Source organism: Dermacentor silvarum, chromosome 3, assembly GCF_013339745.2.
Source record: "Dermacentor silvarum isolate Dsil-2018 chromosome 3, BIME_Dsil_1.4, whole genome shotgun sequence".
Taxonomy (NCBI): Eukaryota; Metazoa; Arthropoda; class Arachnida; order Ixodida; family Ixodidae; genus Dermacentor; species Dermacentor silvarum.
The window spans coordinates 42,207,638-42,224,354 of NC_051156.1; the positions used below are offsets into that span (position 1 = coordinate 42,207,638).

Consider the following 16,717-nt stretch of genomic DNA (forward strand, 5'->3'; position numbering starts at 1 on the left):
ACAACAGGTGGCAAAACTGGCCATCACCTGGCTATCACAATTAGACTGTAGCCACTGCTGAACATTTAGACTTTCTCTATAGTACTCTGCGCACCCATTTTTTCTCCTATCCTATTGGGAATGGGTGAATGAGCTATATGAATCTGAGGAAGAAACCAATCGCTTCCCCGACGAAAGCCGGTCCCCTTGTCAATGCGATGGCTCCATCGAAATTCCTTTTTCTAACACTGTTAAACACCTAGAATGTCAATTTTTGAATGAATATCTCTCATATTTGGCCTTGTGTAGTTCGGTTATCCTTAGCCTATATTATTATTCATCAACATTGGTATAGTTTTGTCGTTTCCAAAACTTGCTTGCAATAGAAGTAATAAAAATAGGGTCCTAAGAATACTTATGAGCGCCCAATAAATCAGTGTGATAATATAACTGAGTCTAACAAACTGTCATGCAAATTATTGAATGTATGGTATGCACTGCATTTGATTCGCCCGAACGTGTTTCGGTAAGACTTTTGCTTATCCTTTTACTTTTGCTAATGTTTTTGCGAATTTATATTCATGACTGACTGTCAACCATTAACAATTTCATAGACGTAAATTGCCTTTTGTTTTCCAGCCAACAAAAACATTTTTCGCTGTAAGTTGGAGAAGAAACTCGGTACCCAAGCAAAAAACTGGACGTGCAAGAAAGATCCCAAATATAACGACCTTGTTTGTTATAGGCCCACAAAAAAAGTGAAGTGAATAAACCACATGTTATTTGCACAGTAGTTTAATATACTTTGTCGTACATTTACCGCAAAGCAAGCAACACAGGATGCAAAAGCACTCGCTGGAGATATTCGCCGTTTGAACGATAGGGATGTGTTGCAGTAGGCTCGGCAGCGGCAGTAACCACGGTGTTCCCCGCATTTTCAGAGCCTTTTTAGCGAAGTTTTCATTGCCTCTGTCGAATGTTGTGGCGGCTCTGACGCCGGGTGCGAAGGCGAGACACGTCTACCCTCTTGAGCGTCGCAACATCAAGTGATCTTATTACCACGTCGCAATCCCCGCCCCGACACATGCGGCGCCACCAGACCGCTCGTAAAAGCATACGTGGCGACTACAACACGTCCTTCCTTTCAGAACTTGCAGCTCTTGTAGCACCACTTACAAGTTCAAACGCACAGGTGGAACTATGCGGCGGCCACTCCGTTTCCCAACAACACTGCCGTCTTCGGAACCACCTCTGGTACTTTGGTCGATGTTAGAGCCTGGAATGTCCGCTGTCGAATCTGCAGATGAAGCAGCCTGCATTGTCTCTGTAGACGCTTCGGGGTCCGTCTGATTCTCGTTTGAGAACCCCGACAGGTCACGCCAATTACGCAGCAGGACTGTACCTTGATCCGTCTCCGCGATGTAGCAGCCAGGTCGTTGGCCCTCACTCAACACAGTAGCTCGTAATCTTTCAGGTCGAACCCAGACCCGTTCTCCCGTTTCTAGTGTTGGGAGCGTCATAACCCGATGAGACTGGTTCAAGTTGCACTCGCTTTTCTTCTAGTAAGTTCCATTTCTTGCTGCCACGATGTCTCTAGCAGTTCTAGCCGGTTGCAGCAACTATTTTATCTTCGGAATGCCAGTCCTGAGTTGTCTGCCCATTAGGAGTTGCGCTGGACTGAAGCCATTTACACTGGTTGTGTCCCTATAGCTGAGTAAAGCCAAATGAGGGTCACTCGATTTGCCGAGCAGTTCCTTTACTGCGTGTACCAACCTTTGCGGTACCCCTTGGACCCCCTTCTCCAGTTCGCGCGCGACTTGGGCCATTCGCCCGTGCGATCGCTGGGGACACCCTGTTCCAGCCTCATTGTGGATAGCGTACATTCCCCGTGGCCGCTGGCGCCGGCGCGACGCGGAGCCTGCTGCTTGCGCGCGCGGCTCACGTTACGCAATGTGCCGCGCGTACGAACAGTGCCTGAGGAGCGGGCCCCTCTCGCCCTCTCTTCAGCATCCCTTTCTTTCAGCATCCAAGGTATACGCAGGCGCCTTCGCCCGGCAGATTCACTTTTCGGTGCTCTTGGCTGTCGGACGTGCGGACCCACTGGGCCCCGCGCCCCTCTGAGCAAGGCGGCCCCCTTTACATGGCGAACCTAGCTCGGAAGAGCCTGTGTGGCGGAGCAGACTTCCCGGGAGCTGTCACCCGTAGTCTGTGACTGCCACCCTAGTACCGTAACCCCTGTCTTGTACACTCATTTTGTACCTAACAGAGAATAAACCCCCATTCGTTTGTGCCACGGCGGGAGTCGTCTCTACGCCTTGCCGGGGAGTCAGCGAACCTGACTCCCCGTGGGCACGTTAGCCTGAACACCCACACCTTTCAGCCTCTCCGTTCGACTGAGGAAAGTGTGGCCTACTGGTCACGAAGGTAAAACCATAGGTCTTGGCAAACGTTGTGAGTTCATGAGAGGAAAATGGTGGACCATTATCGGATCTCACGACTTCCGGGACACTGTGCCGAGCACATATGCTTTTTAGTACCTCGATGACCGTAGGAGCTGTTGACGATTGCCACTTCGGGGAAGCGAGAATAGTAATCCACAACAAGCAAAAATGTTTGCCCTTTGCTGTGGAAGAGGTCCATACCAAAAACTTCCCATGGGAGAGTTGGTAAAGGTATGGAAATGAGTGGTTCTGGGGGATTTTTACGAGTATATGGACACTGCTTGCATCTGGCCACTACGGACTCTGTCTCCTGGAATTCCCGGCCACCAACCCAATCTCCAGCACTCATTTTGCACCGGTTTACACCTTGATGTCCATTGCGCAGTAAATCCAGGAGTTGTGGGTCTCAAGGATGTGGGAACCACTAGTCATGGACCTTTGAGCAGATGACCATCACAGAATGTGATTTTATTAGCTACGGCAGCATACTTCGTTAAGTGCAATGGCAGCTTCTTCTTCTGAGGCTAATCATGTTGGGCGTATGATATTGCTACGGAACAGTATTTGCTTTGACGAAGAGGCGAGGAGTGTGAAGACGACGACGAAGATTAGAGGCTAGTGCGGGCGGTTGCCTCTTGAAAAAGTGCGGCGCATTTCCTTGTAAATATACTTGTATATAGCTTTTCGTCTGCGTCTTCCTACGTAACATATCTGGGGGAGGTGGACGTTCCTTGTACCTCGTCACGGAGCTTCGCAGTGGACGGTATTTCGAGCCTCCCGTCATGGCTCCCGGCGACGACAACTCGACTCAGCCGGCTCCGACACCTGCTGCCACTTCGACGACCTACATCGCTCTCCCCGCTCCCCGTGATCCTGGCGTATTCTCGGGCAAAGATGGGGAAGACGTCGAGGACTGGATCAGCCTGTACGAACATGTCGGCCGCAATAACCGGTGGGAACATAGTATCATGCTCGCCAACGTAGTCTTTTACCTCGGTGGCACACCTCGAGTTTGGTTTCGGACACACGAAGATGAGCTCACCAGTTGGAATTCGCTTAAGCAAAAGCTCCGAGACTTGTTCGGCAACCCCTACGATCACCAACTTGCCGCGCAGGGGGCGTTATCCGGCCGTGTGCAGACGTCAACAGAGCCCTACGTCACGTACATTCAGGACGTCTTGGCTCTGTGCCGCAAAGTTGACGCGCACATGACTGAGCCAGACAAGGTTTCCCACATCCTCAAAGGCATTGTCGATGACGCCTTCAACTTGCTCGTTTTCAACAGCGTGGCGACGGTTGATGCCGTTATAAAACAGTGTCGCCGCCTGGAACTCGCTAAAAGCCGACGTATCGACCAGCAGTTTGCCCGTCCGCCCAACACCCCAGTGACAACTTCGTGTGCCGACGCTCCTCGTCCCAACAACACTGGTGATGTTACCAGGATCGTCCGGCGTGAGATTGAGGCCGCCTGTCCGGCTGCCTTCGACTCCAGCTCATCCAACGCAGCTGCAGTCACGGTTTCCCTGATCCAGGCAGTTGTCCGCCAGGAGTTCGCAAACATGGGTCTTCACACCGTCTGCTCGGCCCATCGCCCTGATACCCACCCGGCTTCTTCGATTCCGCCCCGTCCCACATCTTATTACCCCCCACGTTTCCGCAACCCATCTGAATGGCGCACTGTTGACGACAAGCCCATTTGTTTTCACTGCCGTCCAATCGGGCACATTTCTCGCCACTGTCGCAGTCGCTGGAGTTCCCCGACCCGGTCAACTTATACTGCCTAATCTCGCCTAGGTGGCCCCTTGGCCCAAACTACAGCTGTTAAACATCGCATTATTACCGGCGATGCCCCTCCTATTCATCGCCGCCCGTATCGAGTGTCACCGGCTGCGCGTCGAGTTATTCACGCAGAAGTTCGCTAAATGCTTGCCAAGAACATTATTGAACCGTCGTGTAGTCGTCCATGGGCGCAACCTGTTGTACTGGTAAAAAAGAAGGATGGCTCATGGCGCATCGGCGTAGATTATGGGCACCTTAACAGGGTTACCAAAAACGACCTGTATCCCCTACCTCGGATTGAGGACGCCCTTGACTGCCTCCACGGTGCTCGCTATTTCTCCTCTATTGACCTTCGCTGCGGCTACTGGCGGATTGCCGTGGACGATCTAGGCCGCGAGACGACTGCTTTTGTAACACCCGACGGTCTTTATCAATTCAAAGTGATGCCGTTCGGTCTATGTAACGCTCCTGCCACTTTTGAACGCATGATGGACTTTCTTCTTCATGGTTTCAAATGGTCCACGTGTCTGTGCTACTTAGACGACGTTATAATATTCTCCCCAACGTTCGCTACGCACCTCGAGTGCCTCTCAGCAGTCCTGGACGTTTTTCGTCGAGCCGTTCTGCAACTCAACGCATCGAAGGGCCAATTCGGCCGTCGCCAGATTACTGTCCTTGGACAGCTCGTTTACGCGAACGGAGTGCAACCGGACCCAGGCAAGATCCATGCTGTTACGCACTTCCCTGTTCCGAAGTGTGTCAAAGATGTGCGTAGCTTCGTCGGCCTTTCTTCGTGCTTCCGCCGTTTCGTGAAAAATTTCGCGGCCATAGCACGACCACTAACGGAGCTTTTGAAAAAAGACACCTCTTTCCAGTGGGGCGATAACGAGGCCTCCGCGTTCTCGCATCTAGTCGACCTCCTCACAACGCCTCCCGTTCTGGCCCATTTCGATCCTTCTGCGCCTACCGAAGTCTTTACTGATGCCAGCGGCCACGGAATTGGCGCAGTATTGGCACAACGCCAGCGCGGCAACGACCGTGTTATCGCTTACGCCAGCAGGCTCTTTTCCCTCTCCGAGCGCAACTATTCCATCACTGAGCATGAGTGTCTGGCCCTAGTTTGGGTGGTTACGAAGTTCCGCCCATACTTATATGGCCGACCCTTTTCCGTTGTCACGGACCATCACGTGTTTTGCTTGTTATGCTTACTGAAAGATCCTACAGGAAGACTTGTTCGCTGGGCCTTACGCCTGCAAGAATATTCGTATTCTGTCACCTACAAATCTAGCGGACTACACAAGGACGCTGACTGTGACTGCCTGTCTCGCTACCCGGTAGACGAGCCTGACAACGCCGATAGTAGTACCGACAACGGTATTTTCTCTGTGTCTGCCTTCGCTAACATCGCCGATGAGCAGTACCGGGATCTATGGCTGCGAGCACTCATAGAGCGTCTGCCCTCTACTCCTACCGACGCCTCCGTTTGCCGATATGTCCTCCGTTCGCCGATTCTGTACCGAAGGAACTTCCTCCCTGACGGATCTGATGTTCTTCTTGTCGTGCCAAAACATCTACGACGGACTGTGCTCTTTGAGATGCATGACGCACCCACTGCAGGACATCTTGGGGTAACGCGCATGCACGACCGCGTGCTCCGCCGCTTCTATTGGCCCGGTCTCGCTCGCTCCATCCGACGCTATGTTGCTGCCTGTGATCCTTGACAGCGTCGGAAAACACCTCAGGTGCTACCTGCCGGTCAACTCCAGCCTATCACCGTCCCTGTGGAACCGTTCTTTCGTGTTGGATTAGGCCTCCTCGGCCCCTTTCCCACGTCATCTTCGGGGAACAAATGGGTAGCCGTCGCCACTGATTACGCCACCCGATACGCTATCACGCGGGCTCTCCCTACCAGTTGCGCCACTGACGTGGCGGACTTTCTCTTGCGTGACATTATCTTGCTTCATGGCGCCCCGCGACAGCTGCTTACTGACCGTGGTCGTAACTTCATGTCGAAAGTTATCGCCGACATTGTGCGTTCCTGCTCCACTCAACACAAGCTGACTACCTCATGCCATCCTCAAACCAATGGCCTGACGTAGCGATTAAACCGTACCCTTACCGATATGCTGTCCAAGCACGTTTCCAAGAACCACCAAGACTGGGACATTGCCGTTCCTTACGTCACATTTGCGTATAATTCTTCCCGGCACGACAACGCCGGATTTTCTCCGTTTTATCTACTGTACAGTCGCGAAGCGACCTTGCCCCTTGATACCGCACTTCCTCCTGCTGCGATCTCAACAAGTGAGTATGCGCGCGACGCCATCGCCCTCGCCGACCATGCATGCCAGCTTGCCAGTACTCGACTGACGGCCTCGCAAGGCACACATCAGCGTCAGCACAACGCCCGCCACCGTGACGCAGTTTTCGCCCGGTGCGCTCGTGCTCCTGTGGTCGCCCTCTCGTCACGTCGGACTTTCAGAGAAGCTCCTTTGGCGATACACAGGGCCCTACCGCGTGCTGCGCCAGGTGACGCCTGTGACGTACGAAATTGAACCTGTCAGTTCGACCTTGCCGTCTACTCTGGCATCTAGTGATGTCGCGCACGTCAGTAGGCTCAAGGCCTACTACACTGCTTCCGAGTCCGGCTTTTAATCGCTCCGGGACGGCACTTCGCCGCCGGGGTTAGTGCTACGAAACAATATTTGCCTTGACGAAGAGGCGAGCAGTGTGAAGACGATGACGAAGATTAGAGGCTAGTGCGGGCTGTTGCCTCTTGGCCAAGTGTGACGCATTTCCTTGTAAGTATACTTGTATATAGCTTTTTGGCTGCGTCTTCCTACGTAACAATATTAGGGACGTACACTCCCCATCCATGCTTTGGGCTCTCTCGTTGTCTTGCGAGTCAACGGCAAAATTGAAGATGCGTTATTGACAATTTCCGTTGCAAATATTTCCACCGTGTCCAGAGGAGACGAAACCTTGGATGGTATCCTCGAGAGAGTGTCCGCAGTTGGTAATAGTTTCCCAGGAACATAATGCATGGTGAATTGGTAGTGAATAAGTTTGAGGCACAGTCTTTGGATCGGAAGATGGGGTATATCGAGTTTCATTTTGCTCAACAGCGTGTCTAATGGTGGATGGTTCGTTTTCTCAACGAAATTAATATCACACACGAACTCATCGAATCTCCGTATTGGCCATGTCTCTGCCAGGCCTTCCTTTTATGTCTAACAGTACCATTGATCGGTGGTTGTCACGGAGCTAGAAGCAAACGCTATTGGTCGACACTCTCCTGAGGGCTGGGTTGGAAGTAAGACTGTTCCTAGTCCAGAAGAACTGGCGTCCGCCGAAATTGTTGTGGCGTAGGAAGTGTGGTACTTCGCCATACGAACACTTGTTTGATTTTGCTGAAGGGTCACTCTTGCCCAGGTAGGCACGCCCAGGACGTTTTCTTGCTCAGGAGAGCCCACAAGGGTGCTATAACCTCGGAGATGTTGGGAAGGAACCTGGGTAGACGGTTCATCATTCCGAGGAGTCGGCGAAGTTCGGCAATGTGTTTGGGAGCTTCGAGAGTCTTGATAACCTTCAGTTTGGTTGTATATTCTTTGATGCCGTCAGCCGAGACGACCACACTCCAGAAAGGCACTTCGGACACACCAAACCGGCACTTGTCTTGGTTGAAAGTTACACTGGCTTTGAAAAGGCGAGAAAGGACTTGCTACAAGCAAACATCGTGCTCTTTCCGGTCACGACAGAAGGCAAGGATGCCGTCTATCATATTTGCTACACATTCTTGACCATCGAGGATCCGTGCCATCTGTTTTTGAAAATATTCTGGAGCTGATGTTATGACAAATGGCAGGTGACAAAAGCAGTATCGGCTAAAGGCGTGATGAAAGTCGTTAGCTCCTGTGACTCTGTAGAGAGCTTGACCTGGTGAAAGCCGCCTGTAGCTTCCAGCTTCGAGAAAAATTTTGAGTCGCCTAGAAGACCAAGAACTTGCTCAATGGTTGGCAATATGGGATGCTCCCGGAGCACAGCTTCGTTCAACTGAGTCAGGTCGACGCAATGTCGGTAACCACCTGAGGACTTCGGAACTACTACGAGTCCCGCACACCAAGCAGTCGGCATATCAATCTGACGAATAACTCCTTCGGCTTCCATCCTGTCCAATTCTTGCCGAACAATACTTTGCTATGGGATGGGGATTCGTCTAGGAGCGCTACGTGAGAATGGTACGGCGCCTGGCTTACGTCTGATCTGGTACTCATCTTCCAGCATGCCGAGACCTCTGAACAGTTCCGCATGTGCTTCGACCTCGAGTGCTTCGCGCGCTAGGCAACTTAGTCGAAGAGTAGAAAGAGACTGCACCACATGCACTCGCTGGGCACTTGTTGTCCCTTGCCAGACGAGCTTGGTGACGTGCAATCCAAGTACTCGAAGCGGCTGACCTCCTGGACATGTCAACTGGTTGTCCACTTTGTTGAGCTGCGGAGGCCCTGTACGGAAACCTTGCGGCACTGCCGCAACTTCCGCGCCAGAGTAGACTTTGAAAGAGGCAGTATACTTGTCTACCGTGACGTCTACGTACTTGGCGTTCTCAGGCACCACGACAGTATCCAGGCAGATAGTAGCAAGCTTGGTCAGCTTTGCTTTGCGGGAACGACATACCTCAGCGAAATGACCTTTCTTTCGACAGTGATTGCACAGAGACGCACGTGCTTGAACGTCGACGCAGCGAACGCCCGCAAAAAGAACTACTCGTGGCCTGGAATCCGAGCATCGAGGGGCTTTGTGAAATTTGGCTGTGTCTAGTTGAACTGGCATGGAACCTTCTGCAATTCCGTTTGCCGCTTTTTCTTTGTCAGCGTCTTCCCATTGACTCACTTGAGTCCAAGCATCCTTTAGCGTCAGCTTGGAGTTACAGCACAGCTGATTCGAGAGACGAGCGTCTCTTACGCCTACTACAAATCTGTCCCGCACGAGACGTTCTTCGACTTGAGTCGACGGGTCGTTTCCACGCTACCAGTGTGCACAGTTCTGCATAGTAAGCGTCAAAGGTGTCGCCCGATTCTTGAGTACGCTTGTGAAAGCGAGAAGATTCATAGAGCTCGTTAGCCGGGTGAACAAAGTGCTCCGTGAAACGCTTGACGACGGTCTCGAAGGATAGCAGTTCATCCGCAGAAAGAGAAAAAGTATCGAGCAGGGGACAACTTTCGGGGCCCGTACAGTATAAAAGTGAGCGTACTTGCTTCGGCGGAACCATGGCAAACTCCAGAGACAGCTGCGTAGTCTTCATTACGTGTTTTCCACGTTGGTGGAGTCGAACGCGTCGGGCTGCCAAAGGAAAATACCAAGCCACTTAGAATCGTCAGTCTGGTATTCGTTGGATACGCTTTCTTCTGCAGTGTAAATCTTTTGGGCAGATGAAGGCGAACGAAGGCGTTCATTCGGCCACTTCTGACACCCTGTCGAACGTTACCTGCTTGGGCGTCGCAACATCAAGTGATTTTATTGCCGCGTCGCAATCCCGGCCCCGACACAGGCGGCACCACCAGACAGCTCATAGAAGCCTAGGTGGCGACCCTAACAGCCACCTTCACACACTTTTCGGTTGCTATCTTGAAAGAACGGCCGCTAATGCGTATAGTGTAAACCAGTAACGGTTCTATAGTCATATTTCAGAAATTGTAATAAAATTGCGGTCGTATTTGCACAAATGCTCCTTGGAGAGACTGTTTACGCGCTTATAGACGGACACCCTTTTTTGCGAACATTGCTAAGATAACAGGTATTCAACAGGAGTTAACTACCTTTCTAAAATAAGTCATTACGGTGTATGTCAGTACTCAAAACCAAGACAACTATACTCGGAAACTTGTTTTTCTTTCGAACTTGTAAAGGTTTTTTTTTTTTTTTTTTTGCTCCGAGATGTTTATCATCATTAGCGATGTGTGCGCTAGTTTCGCATTTCACAGTGCGTTGTTCCAGGGAGCCGTCAGGCTGCACAAATAACACTGGATTCAGCTGCAAGCAGGAGCGAAATCTTTCGCTCCGACGTGCATCCCAATCCCTTTATACGAAAAGACAAAGTCGGAACTACAAAGAATGCAGCAGATCGGCGTCATATCACCTGTTGATGAGCCGACTGTGTGATGCTAGTCGACCCAAATCCCTCCGGAGACGTGAGAATCTTCGCGGACTACACAGAACTGAACCACCACGTTATGAGAGAATCGCATCGTGTCCCTTCCATGGAGCACTCTCAGACTTCTTCAAAGGCTAAAGTATTCTCCGAACTTGATGCTAACTTTGGAGTTGGGCAAATTCTGCATTGTGGAGATTCTGAAAAACTCAGCGCATTCATCTATCCTTTTGGGCGCTTCTACTTCAACCGGTTAACTTTTGGAATTGCGTCTGCTCCACAACACTTCCAGAAACAGATATCATGTACATTACAAGACGTCAACAGGGTTGTCCGTCACATGGACGGCATCCTTATCTGGGGTTCGAACGAGCATGAGCATAACAAGACACCGAGAAATGTGATTCAGCTACTCGTCAAGGCTGGAGTGACATTGAACGAAAGCAAATGCTTGTTTAATGTCGAGCACCACACGTTCCTAAGAGACTCATAAAACAAGACGGAATACGACCCGACGAAAAGAACGTTGAAGCCATTTTGAAAATCGAAGCCCAAAAAACAGGACCGAGCTGCAGAGAATTCTCGGAATGGCAACATACCTCGCCAGATTCGTTCCCAATCTCTCGAAAGTCCTGCAACCACATAATCTTTTGTTGTCAAAGAAGCAAGAGTTTGTTTGGGATGCTCCACAACAGTAGGCGTTAAACAGATGGAAGTCGGTGCTTTCGTCTCACTCTTTCCGTGGAGTGCACGATCCATCAAAAGAAACATTCTCCACTGCAGATACATCGTCCTTAGAGCACTGCACGGGCTCGGGCTTACCCTAAAGCCCGGGACCAGCCCGGCCCGTGGGCCGGGTTGGGCCGGGTAGGCAAGTTTTTTCACGTGCTCGGGCCGGGTTTGGGCACGGAATGGGCTTCTTGACCCAGGCCCGGGCCGGGCTCGGATATTTCGACGCAGGCCCGGGCCGGGCTCGGACTTTCTGGTGGCGTACATGTAACGTGCAGCGACTTATCCTCGCGCGTCTTGACTCTGAAAAACCTGTTGCTCCGGCGCCCCTGGAAGCTAGCAGTGCTACTCTTGTGTACTTCCCTTTTATTCTTCCGCCGTCGTTTGCGCTGTTTCAAGAGAATGTAAAAGTCCAGAAAGACTGAAGTGCCTCAAATCAAAGGATGCCATTGTATTCCTTACCTAAATCAATGTAATTAATGCTTTCAGCGCTCTGTAAGCGCGTTCGCGTCTTGCTGATTCTTCAAAGGCGAATTGGTAAAACGATGACTGGTAAGATAATTCGTCACGAGGCTGAAATATGGCACTGCGTCCATCCATTTTTGCACGAAGGTTCTCAACCGGCCACTTAGCAGCAGCGAATTACGCTGCACCATGGAGGAACGAGAAGCTTTCTTTGTCCATTTACTCCATCCATGCGTCGCGCTCACGACCTGTCGTGGCTGCACTGGGGCCGGGCGCGGGCGGAAAAACTCGGCCCGTGCAGTGCTCTAATCGTCCTTCGGACTCTAATGGGGCATTCATCTGGCAGAAGCAAACGAATGGCAAGTTTTCTGTCATCGCTTATGCCTCAAGATTACTTCCAGAGACCGAGAGGCGTTACGTTCAAATTGATAAAGAGGCTCTTAGTTTAGCCTGGCCATGTGACAAGTTCATTGATACTATGCCGGCTCTGTTCAAGATAGAGACGGATCATAAGCTTTTGGTTCCCATTTTCACTTTGAAGGGTCTTGACGACCTGACACCAGATTGCAGAGGCTAAAAGTGAGAATGATGCTATACCAGTACGAGATCGCATACGTTCCAGGCAAATACCTTCTAGCTGCAGACACTCTTTCCAGAGCACCTCTACAAAAAACAGAAGACACAGAGCTCGAAGAAAACATGGAAGCTTTCGTATTCTATTTCAAAACCTATATTCCTATAAAGGAACACTGCCTTCAGTGGTTAAAGGCATCTCAACAAACAGACACTGTCTGTTTGCGGGGCGACATAGTTACCCGTGACGGCGCGTGGTCGGTGATCGGGCAGCGCGTGAAATTCTTTTTCACATAAAACACGTCGGAGAGGCTATTAAACGTTTGGTTATGTGACTCCTCGTCTGCACGTCTCACTATTCCCTCCTTGCTACAGCAGTTTCGCATTCCGAGGCGGACCACCAACACAAAGACCAACCCCCTCATGCGACGCACCCGATTGCGGGGGAAAGACTCTTGTTATAGAGCGCACGTTTCAGACGCTTGTTCCTGAGTGGAGCGTCGGCGTCGCTCGGCGTAACCAAGCGAACAAGCACAGCGAAAGATGAAAGAGCAAACATGGAGTGCGGCGGGGGATGAATGACGGTGATAGCGATGAGTGCGCGAGGAGGAATACGGAGGATGAGGGTATGGCGAAAGCGTGAGTCGTGTAGTGCAGCGCAACACGCGTTCTGCGGCGAAGACCGCTACGAGATGGCGCCAGAGTAGCGCGCCGTCGTCTGTTCACCGATGATCCCATCGATGAGGCATGCGGCGAGCTCCTCCACCTGTACCATCATCATCAGCCTATATTTTATGTCCACTGCAGGACGAAGGCCTCTCCCTGCGATCTCCAATTACCCTGTCTTGCGCTAGCGTATTCCAACTTGCGCCTGCAAATTTCCTAACTTCATCATCCCATCTGGTTTTCTGCTGACCTCGACTGCGTTCGCTTCTCTTGGTATCCATTCTGTAACCATATAGGTCCACCGGTTATCCATCCTACGCATTGCATGGCCTGCCCAGATCCATTTCTTCCGCTTAATGTCGAATAGAATATCGGCTATCCCCGTTTGTTCTCTAATCCACACCGCTCTCTTCCGGTCTCTTTTTTAAATTTTTTTAATTTTGTTTAATTTTTTTCTGTAGCTTTACAGAAACGGTGATAGGAGCAAAAGGCATCGAGGCCTGACAGAGGCTACTGCTCCGTTGAAAAAAATTGACAACAGCGAGAGCTTTCATGTAGTACAAAAGTAAATGCAACAACGTCGTTTTAAGATATTGTAACAAGAAGACAGCATTGTCAACCAACAAATTACGTGATAAATAAACACTAGAATTGAAATTAATCACTACTTCGTGACATGTGAGACATTGGTATTATGTAACATACACTCAATATAACATAAACATACATCGGAAATTGTCAACATGATAACGAGGGCGGAATCAATACTAAGTAAGATTGTACGGTGTTAGATCTTTAAACAGCATGAAGAACATATAAAATATCACAGGTAGCAAGCAACAAAAATTAACATGTAATTACAGCACGCATTAGATATATAATAGGAAGTGAAAATAATCAGTTATAGTCGATTTCATTTTCAATTAACAAGACCTTGAAAGATTTATTAGTAAGAATATTGTACTCCGTAGATCCCAGACGAATCAGCAAGGCCGAGATTTGATAAGCTACATGTTGTCTACCATAATTGGTTCTCGTCCGCGTAACTCGAAAAGCTTTCCTACCTAGTGGATACTGATTTTACGATTGTGACCCGTGAACATCACAAAGTTTATTATCTTTTATATATTGTAATAACTTATATTGTAAATTTGGGAGGCCTTTGGTAGGTCATGTTTTATAAACAAAGGCTCTGTTCTCAAGTGTTGTGGCCTTACCGTGATAATTTTCGAAAAATCTCAGCACTCTCTTTTGTAATATAATAAGTTTATTGTAATTATGCGTATATGTCGTGCCCCATACTAATATACAATACGAAAGCCTAGAATAAAATAATGAATAATATAGCACTCTTTAACAAACAGGTATAATGTCACTTATTTTAAATAAACAACCTGTAATTTTGCTAAGCTCTGCTGTAAGGTTAATAACATGGGTATTCCAGGATAGGTCCTCTCTAAATCACACCCCAAGAAGCTTGTGAGCTTGTTACTGTTCCAGTTTAGCCCCACGGAACATAACTGTAATTTTATATTGACGCAGTTTGTTAATTGGGGCAAAGAATATGTACTTAATTTTGTTGACATTTAACTGTAGCTTACTGATGTGTAACCAATTTGATAGCCGATCTAAATACGTATTAACTGAACTTTGCAATTCTGCATCGATCTGTATGGAAAAAAAACACATTAGTATCATCGGCATACATCATTAATTTTTGGGAAAATGGTATTAGAGCAAGATCATTAATGTATAGGCTAAACAGTTTTTAGTTTCGGTGACATTACTTTATTGACTGAAACATATTGGTATGTATTTGTAAGGTAGCTTTGTTATAATTTTAATGCAATACCGCGTATTCCATAATCATGTAGCTTATCGAGAAGCACGTTATTATTCACCGAGTCAAACACTTTCCTTAAATCTATGAATAGCCCGATAGTGTATAGCTTCTGTTCAAAGTTTTCTATGATTTGATGTTTAGCTTTCAGTAGTGCCTGTCGTGTCCGCTGCCGTAGCGTTGATGCGGGCGAAAGACTGACGTCACTCTGATGTAGCCACGTACCCAAAACGCCCCGTGTTTATTAGACAGCCGCTTTTTATCCCTTTTCCTCAGTGACGTCACAGAGCATGTGCAAAGGAGTGCTTGCTCAGATCAGAGATAACCGATAACACTACATCTTCCCTTTTTTGACAACACATAGAAAACAAATGAATCACAAAACAACCAAACAGTATGAATCATACAAAAAGAATCAGTATGAATCGCAAGAGCACCGAACTGCAGTATGCAGGTCTCAACTGTAGCCATATCGCTGAGACGGCCTTATTTCTCGACCGTAACGTGTCCATATAACCACCGGGTCTCTCGTCCTCATATGAGACAGCATCCGGTGTTAGATTAAGCGAAGAAGGCTCTGCCGAGGCCTGGTGTTCCTCGGATTGGCCTGCAGCGTCTGGAGTCACAGGGAAGTCATAGGATGGGTCATGCGCGCCGGTTCGCCCGCTGTACCGGACCAACGCGCCTCTGTTTCTCTCTAGTTCAACCCCGTCGTCTGTCCGCACCCGATAAGACCGAGGCCGCATGGCTGGACTCAACACTTTCGCTGGAATTTTGCTGTCTTTTATCCATACCCGGTTCCTGGGGCGAGTAGCGGTAGCTGCGTTACGGCATGGCGACGGTCGTAGTCGAGTTTCTGCTTATTCCGCACTGTCTTGTCTTTGTATCGGATGCTCCCGAGACCACTCGTCATTGACTGTACTAGCTTTTTCGGGTGTACGGGAAGCGTAGAGCGCAACCGTCTGCCCATCAATAGCTGGGCTGGGCTTGTACCCAACGGACCTGGGAGTCCCGATAAGCTAGGAGGGCCAGGTAAGGGTCAACAGATTTTTCCAACATCCTTTTGTTGTCTGCACTGTACGTTCGGCCGCTCCATTTGACTGCGGGTACCTGGGGCTGGACGTCACGTGATGAAGTCATAACTTGTCGCAAACAACTTCAGAAGCGAATTGAGGACCGTTGTCCGTTACGACAAGTTCTGGAATCCCGTGTCTAGCAAATATGTACTCTTGATTTGCGCAATAACCGCCGCTGAGCTCGTGGAGGATAAAAGGCATGCTCTGGATAGCGCGAAAAAATAGTCCTACGACTACAAGGTACGATCTCCCGTGCAAATGGAAAAAGATCAGCTCCTACCTTCAGCCAAGGCAAGCTAGGAGACTCTGACGGTATCATGGGCTCGGCTTTTTGAACGCGCAGTCTCGACAACTGTTTACCAGAGCTCCTAGCTCGGCGCCGAGACCGGGCCACCACACCGATTCGCGGGCCCTTGCGCGACATTTCATAATGCCCTGGTGACCAACATGCAATGAACAAAGTATTTCACTTCTTAGATTCTGAGGCACCACGAGACGAGACCCATGCAGAAGCACACCGTCACATATTGTAGGGTTTGCTCTCTCCGACCAGTAAGGGCTTAGCAACTGCTCACTTTAGCACGACGTGGCCAGCCCTGCCTACAATACAACCGAAGTTGTTGGCAGGTTTGGTCTTTTTCTTGCGCGAACTTTATTTTGTTCCAATGAGCTGAAAATTTCAGTTCGCTGATACAGCCTTGTGCATGGCTCGATACTTCATTGCAATCTAGCTCCCCCATCTCTAAATCCGCTTCCGTGCAAGGTGCACGATAAAGGGCGTCGGCGGTGCCAATCTGCTTTCCAGGGGACATAGGAGACTGAAAAGCGATATCGCATGAGCCTCAATCGGAATCTTTGTATTCTCAGGGGAAGCACATGAAGAGGTGACTGACCAAGTAGCGATACGAGCGGTTTGGGATCGGTCTCAAACTGAATTTGCAGACCTATCAAAAACCTTTCAACCTTTCTGGCGCCCACGTCAGCGCAAGCGCTTCCTTTTTCTATTGTGCGCGTACCGTTT

At 49.5% G+C, this 16,717-nt stretch overlaps 1 protein-coding gene across 1 annotated transcript in view; it reads left to right on the forward strand.

The window, feature by feature from the left end:
* The window catches only part of LOC125943757 (tissue factor pathway inhibitor-like), a 232,556-nt gene extending 231,790 nt beyond the window's left edge, over positions 1 to 766 (forward strand). The window contains exon 5 of the mRNA XM_049663263.1: positions 619 to 766. Within this exon, the coding sequence (XP_049519220.1) occupies positions 619 to 746 (128 nt within the window). The 3' untranslated portion in view covers positions 747 to 766. The remainder of the gene's footprint in view (positions 1 to 618) is intronic.
* Positions 767 to 16,717: the final 15,951 nt, after the last annotated feature.